General features: G+C 37.1%; 1 protein-coding gene across 2 annotated transcripts in view; it reads right to left on the minus strand.

Annotated features, from left to right (window-relative positions):
• LOC115414662 (uridine-cytidine kinase-like 1) overlaps positions 1 to 14,433 on the minus strand; it is a 39,747-nt gene that overhangs the window by 14,680 nt on the left and 10,634 nt on the right. The window contains exons 4-8 of one of the 2 annotated variants that reach the window (XM_030127898.1): positions 11,699 to 11,869; positions 9,451 to 9,522; positions 4,267 to 4,456; positions 3,901 to 3,962; positions 1,833 to 1,849 (exon numbers count right to left, since the gene is read on the minus strand). In XM_030127898.1, coding sequence (XP_029983758.1) covers positions 1,833 to 1,849; positions 3,901 to 3,962; positions 4,267 to 4,456; positions 9,451 to 9,522; positions 11,699 to 11,869 — 512 coding nt within the window. The remainder of the gene's footprint in view (positions 1 to 1,832; positions 1,850 to 3,900; positions 3,963 to 4,266; positions 4,457 to 9,450; positions 9,523 to 11,698; positions 11,870 to 14,433) is intronic. The other variant, XM_030127897.1, reaches the window with a different exon arrangement.

The raw sequence follows: 14,433 nt of genomic DNA on the forward strand, positions 1-14,433 counted from the left end.
AATAATCAAACTCTCAGGAAGGAGTTTGTTAAAATTTAACATGTCAACAAAAGCAGATGCAAAATTCTAAATGGCTGACTTCCTGTTGGTCTTGTAGATCTTGTTGTGATATACTTGTGCACCAAATTTCATTCTGACCCCTGAAAGTAGCGGAGAAGAACAGTCGTCTTTAGGGGACGCTACTGAGTCAATTTTTATCACCATGCCTGCAACGACTTGTGATGCATGTGCAAATTTTCACATACATTTCGTGGCTGTTTAGGCCCTAAAACAAGGCACAAACCAGCGAGGAAAACCCCCCCATAAATAAACACAGCAGATCCACAAACAGCCAGTATCAGTCCAGGCTGTTCAGGTTATGAGACTTAAGCGTTGTATAGAACCTTCTTATAATTTCATTTTTCTGTCAACTTTGCATTTAAAAATGACATCTAGTAGAGATACAGAAGGACATAATGGGACGCAGTCAGAATTAGAGCTACGAAGCCTCTCACCTGTAAGTACCTGAAGAAATGAGACTTATGAAGACCACATTTTTGTGACAGCTGTACAAAAGAGGCAAACCCATTATCGATGTGGAGATCGGATAGTGCACCTATTCCATTTCTTGACCAGATATCAAAAGCTTTGTCTATCATTGATGGAGCAAACATATGATTCCTTGTCACTGGTGCGGCATATGAGAGATAAGTGAGATTAAAGGTTTGTCTGAACTGATTCCAGATTTTAACACAATGGATAACAACTGGATTAGAGGTAAAGGCTGAGATAGGTTGTTTAAATGATAATTTGGAGCACAATAAGGCTACCAGAGAACTAGATCCAACAGATGCCCTCTCTAACACCATCCACTCATGACTAATGACATCCTCACCCAATACAACAATGCTCTTATATCAGCAGCCCAGTGGTAGTACATGAAATCTGGAAATACATAACTATCACTGTACCACTCTGTAATATTTTTTTGTTAATTCTGGGTTGTTTTTTGTGCCATATAAAGGATGATAACTGACTATTCAAATTGGAAAAAAAAAGATTTTGTTCGGAAAATAAGAAGACACTAGAATAGATACATACATTCAGGGAGCACATTCATCTTAATTGTGTTGATCCATCCTCCTAAAGGAAAGAGGCAGGGGGTCCCTTCGCTCCAGGTCTTAAACAGCCATTATCAAGATAAAAATCTGTTTAGGTGCATTTGATTGTGATGGAAAAGTGATTTTATTGTGTTAATTGTAGAATTACTCATATTGAGGTTTGTTTTGGTCTGGTAGTAAATGATGTATTAAATAGATAGTTCAGTCTTATGTTACTTTGTTCATTATTCTCAGTTGGCAATGTCTGAGGGTCTTGCTTGTTTTTTTGTGTGAACCCCAGAAAGATCAGCTGTTAGGACATTTGCGTACACATCTATTATGTTTTGTTTACCCGTTAGGAAAATGGTGTTAAGGTCAAGCCAGATTTCTTTTCCTTAAAAGAATGATTCCAGTCTTTTCCACACACAGCTGATTAAATATACTCATTAAATAAAAATGGTATAAGATCAGCATTCAACATCAACACATATGCATTGGGACTGAAAAAGCTAGACTGTTGCATCCCCAGTTCAATCTGGTATTTGTATAGTTTATTCTTTGGAGGATGACAAAAGGATTTAAGGATAGTGATGTTTTCCTTGTCTATCAATGACAAATTACAACAACTCAGATGTTCATTTTATCTTTGTTTCCAAAGAAAGATTGACTGAAAACAGATGAAACAGTTTACAGAGCAAAGAAAAGTAAAGAGGGGAGAAGATGTAGTCATAAAAAAAGCACTGACAGTCGTACCTCACAGTGATCTCACGCTGGAATGGTTACACAGCATTCAGCCAGGCAAAGGGGAGGCGTGCACGCACAAGGAGACACACAAAGGTGTGTGCAGTAAGTGAGAAACATAAGACAAAAAAACAAAAACATGAGATAAGCCATTCCTTCGAAAAGTATGACCATCAACATAAAACCTTCAAAACAAAGCCAAACATTTACAGCAAATAAATGTTTGTTAAAATGAACAATGGATAATAGTTTATAACTGTACTGACTTTCAGGTTTGAGAAACATAATCATGATGTTCCTTGATTTCTATTTATTTATCTAATTTTATTTTAAGTCAACAAGTAAACAAAAATGTAGGAGCAGGCAACTGGATAATACTACACTGAATTTTTCTGGTACGTAATGGGTTACTTTTCATGAGCAATTGTGAAATTTAGGCTGTATCATGATGTTTGAGTACATTTTGTTAGTTTACTGCAAATACTGTACATTTGCTTTAAATTAAATAAACGTGAATTTAAAAAGATGCAAATGGATAAACTAAAATTTTTTTTTTTGGTAAATGTATTGATTATCAAAATAGTTGCAGGTAAATTACATTTCTGTTAATTCATTGTTGCATTTTTATTATCAAAAGTGTCCAAGCCAAATCAAAACTTACAATTAGTTGTTCAGTTTTGTGAGTTTTCCTAGATAGAAAACATTAACATTTACTACCTTGAAATAAACTGATACTGAAAAGTGCATCTTCTGTTAGCTTTTAATCACTTTAAAAACAATGCACTGAATTAACATCCACAAGGGTGAAACAAAACCACTATATTCAAAATGTCTCAACTGGACTCACAAATTATACTGCAGTATAGTATTGGCCTTTCCTCTAGTTTTTTGGGTCATCGTGTATAAGTTGGCAAAGAAACTGTGTTTCCTAGTCCTTTACAGAAAAACTGCCCAGTACATCAGCAGTTATGTAAGTAGGTAAATACTGAGTTTTGTGACAACTGAAGGCCTAATATAACCATGTGTTTGCTCCAATAAACATCATTTACCTGAGGCAAAGAGGTGAGGAGCCCCATTTAACACAAGCCCCAGGATAAGCTGTCCCTCCATACTGTACATACTGCAGGCATCATGTGTGTGTGTGATGTGTGTTTTATGGCTCTGTGGGCGACCGTGAACGGATATGTAGATCATAATTTGTTGGAGGTCATGAGGCGGTGTGCTGACAGCTCGTGGGGCTGTGGAAAGATGTAGGACACCTCAGCCGTCATTAATCTCAAGTACAGACAAATGAAATATGACTGGACCTCAGAAATTATGATATTTGAGCAAAACAATTCACCTGTGCACAATTTAGCTTGAAATGTGATCTTAAGGATGTTGAGTTAAATTAGTTTTTTCCTGCAGCAGAAGACACTATGGCGTTAAGGCGCAATAAACTGTGTACTATAGGAAACATATCATATTTGTCTATATTAGGTTTACATGTGCGCTTTCAAAGATCCACAGGCCATGCTTTACACAAGTCCATGGTCCTTGGGCCTACTTGTTTGGTTATCAAGGAAAATGCACAGATTAAGTCAAGCATACCAATTTAAACCAGGATTAAAGACAAAAAAAAAAAAAAAAAAAATCACTGGCTGATATTGTATTTACCATTAATCAAATCCTAATTTACACTGAAGGCTATTTAAAGATTGCACAATAATGTATTATGTGAAACTTGAGCTAAGTTTTGTTTCCAAAAGTCCTTTACATACATCATTGTTTTCTTACCTTTTAAACAATGTGGTTAGATTTATTGGGGCTGTTAAAAGTCATTTTACCCATTTTTGCAGATGACTGTAAGTTAAGTGGTAATTTGTTTATTGAGAAGCCCACTGTTATGGGAGGCGATGTACTCAACATTCTGCTCATAACAATAGGAACTGCAGAGTAAGAAAAATAAAAAGCCATCTTCTTATCAGTACTGAGGTTGCACTTTTACAACAAACAAACCTCTGAGGCAGTGGAAGCAGACTAACTTCTAACATTTGGCAGTAACTAAGATAAACTGAATACTATAATGAGGAATCCTTACCTTCTCCAGCTGACTGTGAACATGCTGAACAATCAAATCCAATGCCACAAAGTTCTCTCCACCTGCAAATAAAATAAAGTCAAAACAGGGAATTTGATTCAATGTATAAAAACTTGCACACAAAAGCGATTGCATTGTTCATTTAATTATATTCAAACACATAACCAAGCAGATACACAAACACTGTCATTAACAAATTGACAAAAATGTTTCACGTTTCAGCAAAAGTACACCTTAAAAATCCCAAGTGTTTAATGTCCTCTTCATCTGAACAGCAGTAATAACAACTGGCCTTTACTGCAGATTTGATTAATTTAATTCATGTGCAAGTTTTTCTTTGAGGTGAAACGTGTCAGAACCACTCACCTCTGGGCACCACGATGTCTGCGACCTGCACCGTGGGCTCAATATACTGCTCGAAGGCAGGCTTCACAAACTTATTGTACTGTTTTATGATGCCACTGATGTCCCGGCCACGCTGCGAAATGTCCCTCTTCAGCCTCCGTATCAAACGGATGTCCGAATCTGTGTCCACAAACACCTTCATGTCCAGGAGCTGGGAGAGGGGGACACACAAGTAGAGGGAATAGCTCCTGTTTAAACTGGCATTGCACAAACTATATTGTACTTTTTTACACTTCATCCTGCCTTTTTTCATCTTCATACGACTATGAATCAACTCCTGTTCATTTTTGACACACATAGCTTTATTGATTACTTAATTCTTTTTGTCAAATATGACGTCAACTGGCTATTTTTTCTCTATAATAAACTGTTTCTATAGGGTAAGTTCAGATCATAGACTCTGAAGATCATATTAGTAATTAATATTTGTTGTCAAATTTCAGGTTGTTTAGTAAGTAGCTGTGTAATAAGCTAATAATATGCAGTGAGCTGGTCATTATAATGATTTAGGACCTGTATTCTGTGTCATGCTATTCTGCCTTCATTTACTTGATCATCTGAATTGCAGTTTATTTTAGAGGTGCACAATTAAACCAACTGAAAATCAGCCTGTGCAATTATATCATGGCAAATGGCTGCAATTCAAAGGTTGATATTTAGGAAGATTTAGGGGGGTCTAATTGCACAAATGGAAGTAAATATTGTCAACACAACCCATGGTGTATATGACATTTTGGATTAAGTGAGTAAAATATGCAAATTAAAGTCTGAACATTGCTAGGGTTGTGGTATATTTGTATATTTTATGCTGGTAAAAGGTTGTATGTTTGACATTTCTAAGACACTTTTCTCTGTATCTTCCATCATAACACAGCAAGTAAACTCAAATCAAAAGTGCACTTGCTGGAAAGCCTGTTTCACCAAATGATGGAGCCCTACGTAACTTTTATTTAAGAAAAAATGTTTCTGAACTGAAACATGCATTTGCAGCAACAAGAAAAAGCCTAATAAATATTATGTAAAAGGAAGGAAAACGAAGAGTGCACATCTTAAAGGGTCATTTGGTATTATTTATAGGTTAAAAACAGTCAAACATTAACTAAAAGTATGAACAGAATGTGGAAAAAAAAAATGTTTTGATGCTTTGTTCAAGATGTTCAGTATTTTCTGTTGCAGATTCAATATTGTGCAGTAGCTGTAGGCAGTAAAAACATAACTGCTGTGACACTTTTTGTATTGTGAATATCATTATTTATCTTGTGTATTTGCTTTTTATCTAGGGGCTTATTTTGTTTATATTATGAGCTCTTTTTTGTAATCTGGTGCTATATAAATAAAATTTGATTGATTGAGTGATTTAATTGGTTTTCCCCTGTAAGTCGCTTTGGAAAAAAGCGTCTGCCAAATGCGTAAACATAAACACCTACAAATGTTTCCATGTTTTGCCATTTTATGTCAGTTTACTCTTGCATGTTTCTATGCTAATAAATGTTTAACCTCTGGAGTTTTGACACGAAAGAATCATTAAATACCACAAATAACAGTCTGGTTTTTCAACTTTCACTAAGAACTGCAAAGAAATATTGATTCTTTTTATCGTGATAATCTTCCTGCCCCTAGTGCACAGGTTTCATCTTCTACTTCTGTGAATAGCTAATACTGCTTTGCTTCACAGTGCAGACGTTCTGAGTTGCTTCCATGACCGAACATTGTTCCTGTTGAAATACGATGATAGGTTGAGGACAAAGTGAAAAAAAAAAAAAGAAAATAAAAACCACGTGCGAACTGAAGGGAGGATCAGTCATCATCGCTTTAAAGAAAAAGCTCCATTAAACTGAACCTCAACTCAGCAAAACCAGGGGAAAAAAAATCAATGAGGCGGCGTTACAACAGTGGTGGAACAACAAAGAGGCAACAGCCGGGCTCACAAAAAGAACCACTGATGAATACAACGCAGGGTCTGAGTGATTTAGGTGAGGATAACTGTGGAGGTGCAAGTATAACTCAGTTGCACAACAAGCCAGTGGTTTCTGTTTGCAGTAAATCTGACGGCTTGACCAACCAGGACGTGGTATGTTGCTGGATAAGCAGGGCTGTCAGAACGCTTGAGGTGGTGAAGGAGGACTGGACTGGCTCCAAAGGTTAGAGAGCAAGGCCGGGCTGTTCATAATTTTTTTCACTTGGTCTAACAGCGAAGCAGCTCGATGAAGCTGGAAAACTGAAACCTGCCTCCATGTTCTTGTTTCAAACTGATACAATGTTAAGATTAGAGCCACACTTCATTAATGCATGAGTTTTAATTGACTGATCAGTTTTAGTAGTTGAGGAAAAACAAAGTCAAAATCGCCCAAGTTCATCTTATTTTCAGCAAATATTTTTTAGTTTCTTTCTTCGTCCATGTCAGTGAACTAAATATCTTTGGTTTAAGGCCCATAATCTTGAGAACATCATGTTGAGCTTTAGGAAACAGATGGATATGTTCTCGATTTTGGATCATTCTCTGTAAACCCTGATGACTGTGTGTGAAAATCCCAGTACATCAGCAGTTTGTGAAAAACTCAGAGCAGCCTGTCTGAAACAAACACCCACGCTGCATTCAAAGTCACTTAAATTAGCTTTATTCCTCATTCTGATGCTTGGTGTGGTCTTCAGTAGATCATCTTGACCATGCCTACTCACATAAATATGAATGAATGAATGAATTCTTATTATTGTGTCCTGCATAAGAATATGCCCAGCCCTTACATGGGCTCATAAAACACCAAAAACCAAATACCAGACAATAGGCACAATAGATATAAATAAGACAATGTACTGACCTATTGAAACAAACACATCTGCCACTTTTTCCAGGCTTTACAAACAAATAATGCTCATTTATATACATTTGAACTTAACAACTATTTCATCTTGTCATCATCAGTGATAAACTGAGCAGCTGATTGGCCTACTAGATAACTGGTGTAGTAACTGTACATTCACAGACTGAGAGAAATGAAAACCATGAATTTGTTTGTATTTTAAATCAATTAGCACAAAACAGAAAAAGTAAAATAATAATGAATGACTGCCACCCTCAGTCATGTTTTCATTACTAGCGGCATTGTACCCGTGGTGCCATTGTACAATAGCGCACTCTCGTGGTGCAACAGCGGCATTGCACCCGTATGCCCTCCCGTGCTGCAACATCGGGACATCGATCAGACACGCATCAGACACAGAACGTCCATTATAGTAGGATAGTAGGATATACATGTGGGGCGAAAGATCGAGTCACAGATGGGATGAGATCTACTGAAGTTAAACAGTTGCTAAAACAAAAACTGCACTGATCAGGGGTTTTGTTGTGGTTGTTTTCCAGTTAATATGGTCTTCTTTGAAAAAACTACAGGTTCATACATTACATAAGGTTATTAGAGAGCAACAAAGGTTTGGTATTGGATGCTGACAGCACAAATGTTAACCGCAGTTCTTTCATTTTTAATGTTAATATATAAATCAGCCTCTTATGACAAACTCAAATGCATTTACTGTTTCAGAATCTTCATCTTCAGCCTAGATTTTAATGATCAACCGCAAAGGAGGCAGGGATTTTTGCCCCTCTACTATCATTACTGTCATTAAATTTCAACGAACTGAGAAAAATCAACGTAAAACTAGTCAGCTGTAGTTTGCTGATCAGCCTTTTACCGGAATCTTAAGAGGAAACTCTCCTGTCAAAAAATATGACTGGTTTCTGTTATTTACACCACTCATTGACTTTGTAATGGCCTCCTTCATATGATGTACTCACCAGTAAGTGATAACCATCAAGAACTGAAATAAAATGTAGTCATGTGTGATTGCCCATTTTTTCCCATTGATCAGGATCACCTGAACGCATCATTAACCACAAGCAGGACAATGAATCATGGTGCATGAAGAGACAAAAGGGACACATAGACGATGTTCTGTACATTCAGGCTGCTCAGAAATAAGACAGATAAGCATTCCTTTTAATGTTATTTTACACCGACGGCTGCTTCTCATGTATGATTAGACAAAACCAATATGTTTTATTAATGTATCACGTGGATCTGAGTGTACAGTAGATATCGACATCTTCAAGGCATTTCAGTTGATTAACATAAAATGGTAGACACACAACACTGTCCGAACAACAACTAAAAATATAATTAAACAAAGTTATGTTAACAATTCCTTCATGTTGGTTTGTCTGGGCTTGTTTTCAGCAGACTGTGAAAATAGAGTTGGTTTGGGATTGATGGTCAAATAAAAAACGCAATTTAAAAAACACAAAACATTGAGCAGAGGAGGTTATTATCTTAGATTTTATTATTAGATTAGATTGATTCATGGTTAAAACATCTGAAAACCCTTGGAAAATGAAATAATGTTCACGGGAAACTGTATGATACGACGGCGTAAAACGCAAGTGAAGCAGAATATGTGACAGTGAACATATTACGGCAGTGTCATGTTGTAGTTTATAGATCATAGCTCCTCTTATGTCTTTGTGCAGCGGCTCATTTCCTCAGTTTCTCCATTAGCAGCATCAGATCTGAAGCCGTAATCGACTTCAACTCAACGGACAAAACACAATTAATCACAGCAGACAAAGGCGGAGGCTATTCAGCGACTCGGCCGGGCCTCAGGGGAGGGTATGGGCCTTATCGCCACGGTGCAGCCCCCCCTCACAAACCCACACACACACACGAAAAGGGTTAAAGAGATGATGCTCTCCCCTAAAAAACAATCCTCCCTCAATCAAATAGATTCCCTCTGACCCTCAGCAGCATCGTTATCACCCTGCAGAATTAATTAGCCCCTTGTAAACCGTACACGCATGACCGAATTACTGGTTAGCACTGCATTCAACTCTACTCAGTACTTGCATTTTTCCTTGTTTTCTACCCTTAATCACAGTATTTTAAGTGGCTATATCACTATATTTGACTTAAGTTTGGATCTTTCTGTGCCACGGAATTTCAGATCTGAAGGCCAACAGCTGCTGCATTCACTGACTATAGTATGTCGTTATGTAAATGTAATGTTACGTTATGTATGGTTTCAAAACGGCACCAAACAGGACGTAAATATGAACACGGCCAATGGGATGAGAGAAGACTTTCACACTGTTCTTACCTTCAGTAGCTCCTTATTTGCAAAGGCAAGGATGCCCTCAAAGATGACAACATTGGCTCCATATACAGTTTTCTGCCAAAAAAAAAAAAAGGAACCCAAATATAACAAAAACAGTCATTAAATTAGTGGCACAGTAGTTGGGGAAATCAATATAGAAAAAGAAATAAATAACGTAGTTAAATAAAACGTACTAGTAAGCAAAGAAACACTAGAAAACATTTAAAAATTATGTTGTTTTAACTATTTTACTGTATTTTTCTTCTAATATTGTTGTCAAATCTAGAAAATAACCTGCACCAAGTATCATCACATCAATATCACTCAAACCTCCTGATACCAAGGCAAGTGACAGCAAATTTAGACCGAATTCTACTTCTTGTAACAATGATAAATAATCATTTCATTTCATTTTGAGTCTACTATTCAATACTATTTGTAGATCTGTGTTTTCATGTACAGGTATGTTACTTTAACTCATGACCTTTCCAGAACTTTAAGTTTTCTCCAGACATTTATGATTATTCCTGAAGACACTCTGAGGACTTTGATCTTCTACATTCGCTAAAATATCAGGGGTCAAGTACATCTCTCAGTTCAACCAACATCTACATTATCTGCATTTATAAACACATGAAATGGACTCAAATTAGCAAAAATGTATAGTCTTGCATGTAGTCACAGAAAAAATTATTAGACCACCCTTTGTTTTCTTCAGTTTCTTGTTCATTTTAATGCCTGGTACAACTAAAGGTACATTTGTTTGGACAAATATAATGATAACAACAAAAATAGCTTTAAAGAGTTGAATTTAAGAGCTGATATCTAAGCATTTTCCATGTTTTCTTGATAATAACCAAAATCACTTCAGTTCTTACATCAATAGTTATGGCATTGTACTGACAAAAACAGTGCCTTTAGGCATTCCATGTTTTCCTTTCTGCCTCTTTTAGTCACGATACACACAGGAGTTAGTACTTGATTGCATAACCATTGTTTTCGATGACGTTTGATGGTCTAATAATTTTTTCCGCGACTGTAGTGTTGTGCTTCAACTTTTAGGTCCTGTGTTTTTGCTTTTATGTTAGATCACTGCCAGTATTTTTCATTATTTTTTCATATGTACATATTTGCATGATGTGCAATGTTAAATCATTACCATTTTGTTGAATTTAATGTGCAAATAAAGCAAATAAATAAGTATGTGACTAAATTAATATGACGGTTTCTCCATTAATGCCAATGTAAGCATCATTTCAAGCTTTCACATTTTAATATCCGTTCAGTGGCTTAAATTTCACTGTTTTCTGATAAACCTCATCATGAACCTGCTTCACTATCGGGGAGGGGAAATGCATGAACGTATACAGATTAATTACCACCTCAATCAAAGACAAAATGGTGCTGAGTATGTCACAATCCTATCACCAAACGGTGACTAGCTCCATGCTGAAGTCAATGGAGCGGACATCAGCGTATTGATTTCGAGGGAGACAAAACGAGCGTGAGTGTACGAGTGAGGTGGTGTGTGAAGAGAAGAAAGTGAATGCTAAAGAAACAGATGAGTATTTATTGATTTGTTCATTTCCCTCTTCTTGCCTATGAGGTGATTTAGTGGCTCTTTAACATGCTCAAGTGAGAGAAAAAAGGTGACCTTAGGTTTTACCACAGAAGAAGAAAAAGAAGAAGCGGGAATCTCAGCTTTAGCCACAAACTCCTCCAAAAACACACCTAAACACACACAGTATATAGAGCCTGCAGCATCTGGCCTTTGGCACCCACGGGGCCTGAGGCTTAATTACATTCCCTGCAGTACAAAAGGCCCATAGAATGATTTCTGAGTCGTGATAGGCGATTTCCCATGTGGTGTTGTGCTTTTCAGCCATGAAATTACACTGCAAAGAAATAGAGAGGAGTTGTCAGGGATACAGTGCCAGATTGATTCTTCACAATGCTTTTGGGAGGGGTTTTGTGCTCTTTGCTTGGCTAATGTCCTGTACACTAAATCCTTTATAATTACCAAATTAGCAGCTATCTCGAACAGCAGTAGCTCACACCACTAATACATCCTTTGGGAGTTAAATGATTTGTAAATTCAATGGTCATTTTCCTCCTATAACTTGATTACTTCTTTTAGAGGGTACATAGTATCAGGCTAAAAAATAATTGCCTCTCATGATTTGATTAGATTTGAGATTTTTTATACTGTAACACCACTGAAAATGTACCACTTTAGAGAAATCCCTCTTACCCATTCTTTGCGTCTGGAGTGAGAAGTGAAGTCATACACTGGGACTTTGATGCTTTTTCCTTTCTTCAGCTTTCTGAGAACTGTGACCAGCAGTTCAAAGTCAAAGGCATCAGGGTGATCAAAGTTATACTCGTTTTTGGCGGCAAGCTCCTGTTCTTCTTTGTTTAACACCTGAGAGACAAACACAAACACAGCAGAACACACAAACAACATGTTAGGCATTCTCTATTCAAATGGAGTTTCTATGAATGTGGGTTTTAAATGTTAATATTAAAGACTGTGTGAGATGATAAAACATAATGCATGCTGAATTAAATGTGACACATCTTAAATGCCATTCAAGCAAGACTTAACACAATGAAGGAAAGTTCATATCAGGACAGGAGCAAGGATTATTCCCATCTCCACAACTCTTCACCCGCTATATTACAGTCAGACTAAGTTTAACAGAAGAGAAATTGTATTTCAAATATGGACGGCAACATCACATCCAGCATCCATCTTCATTACCAAGAGTGTAACGGTACATGGTTTCATCCTGAGCTGTCACAGTTCATACACCAAGGTTTGGTGTTTGTGTGAAAATTGATGAATGTAATGCAGAACTACATTTAACATGTGCAAATTCCACTTGGGAGAAGCATGCCAATCTAAGCCTAGCTCAAACCAGACCAAGCTGGATCACAAATTTACTAGATGTTTAAGAGCATGTCTTGATTTTTGGTGAGGTTATCTACAAAATGAGCTTCTGCTTCCAGCCTTAAACCCCTAGATTTAGATTCCTTTAGACAACGCTGCTCTTCATCACTGCATCTATAAAATACTTGGGTTGGCAGATGTGACAGGTGTTGGCTTCTATTTAGAAAACTGCCATCAAACCCATCCTATTATTTGACGTGATGGCTAAATATTAAAGTTCCTCTCTGATAAACTAACCATATAACTACTCCACACGAGAGGAACTGTGTTCTACTCATTTTCTTGAGAATCGTTTTGATTTGTATTTATTCTGTACTTTCAAATCAGCTTTGTGGTAAAGTACTGGGTTCCCAGTGAACACTGACATCAAGGGGTGATCAGTAAATGGTCAGTTTATAAGGTGTGTATTCAGAAATGCATCAAATCACCATTTACATTTTATATCTTACAGACTGTTGAAGTAGACATAAGTAGTTCCAGATTTCACTATATGCACTAATGTATTGACGACTGCAATGGTTTTACTCTGTGTTTACTAGGACTGGAGTATCCTGTTATTGCTGGGCTTTTGAAGAATCCTGTTTATGTATATGTACATGTAAAAATCACATCTTCATTTCAGAAACCTGGATACAAGCAGTACATTCGAAAGAAAAATGGGGTACTCTTCCATGTACATATTTTATCCTGGTTTCTGACAGCTGTGATTTGCTGCAAAGGTAACAATGATGGCAACAGTGACAGCATCTGACTTCTGGAGCGATGGAGAAACAGAGTTTTGTATTTTCATAATTAAAGCACTAAATAGGGTTGGCAGTTTAGATAGGAAAGGCATTGTAACACTGATCTGTTCAGGTCCACAGACATTAACAGGAAGAATGAAGCAGGTCCTGTCACAGTGGAGAACACTAAAGAAACATTTCTCTGTGACAAAAATCAAAAGCAGTCACGCAAATCTATCATGGCAGCTCTGTCCTATCAGTCACGGCTGCTTGTCCATTAGTGGAGACAGTGACAGACTGACAGATGCCAGAGTGAAGGCATGTTAGCCAGTTGCACTCATCTTATATTGCTAGCAGTAAGATAAACACCAGAAAGACAAATCCACAACACGATGTTGGTCTTTAAGGATGCTAAGCCTGAAATACACCCAAGAGGCTACCACTGCTTGTAATGTTAGATTGCAGTGCTGTAAACAGTGTGGTGCAGTGGTTAGTACTGTCATCTCAGGTTCGGGGTTCTTGCCCTTTATGAGTGGGTTCTCTCTGGGTACTGCAGCTTCTTCCCACTGTCCAAAGAAATGCACCTACATATGTTAATCAGTCCTTAATGTGAGAGTGAATAGTTGTTGTTGATAGTTGTATGCTTAACTGTAAAGCACTTTGTGATTTTATCTGGGAAAAGTGCAAATAAAATTTACTTCCTTGTTCGACTTTATATACACTATACTATATAACTGATGACATGTCCAGGGTGTACCCCACCTACCTAATGAGATAGACTCCAACACCCCTGCATACCACCAGAGGATTAAAGGGTTTGGAAAACGAATGAAGGGATTATCTCACAGGCAGCTGGATTACTAATATTTACTCTGTAACCAACTATCACTTGTTGCATGAAATACATCAATTATATAATATAATCAAAACTCAGATGAGCCTCATAACTAGTAATTTGCCATTTATGTACACATATGCTGAATAAAACTTAAAATGTGATGATTCTGAGGCAGGTTTTGCTGCTAAATGTCCTGCTAAATTTCACACAGGTAAGGAAATGAAGCACAGAAGATGATGATCACACACATTATCACTGTTCACTGAGCGTAAAGAGGTGTGTCACAGTAGCATTTTCAGATTGGTTTGGAAATGAGAGCTATTTTTTACATAAATTGTGGAAGTTAGGTTTAAGCACCTGTACTAGAACTGCTGACTCCACTCTTTTCACACTCACTTATGTCTTTTCATTCGCATGGAAAACAAACCTCACTCTCTGAAAACCACTACAACTTGAACAAATCCATAGGGACATGT

This window comes from Sphaeramia orbicularis, chromosome 24, assembly GCF_902148855.1.
Source record: "Sphaeramia orbicularis chromosome 24, fSphaOr1.1, whole genome shotgun sequence".
NCBI lineage: Eukaryota > Metazoa > Chordata > Actinopteri > Kurtiformes > Apogonidae > Sphaeramia > Sphaeramia orbicularis.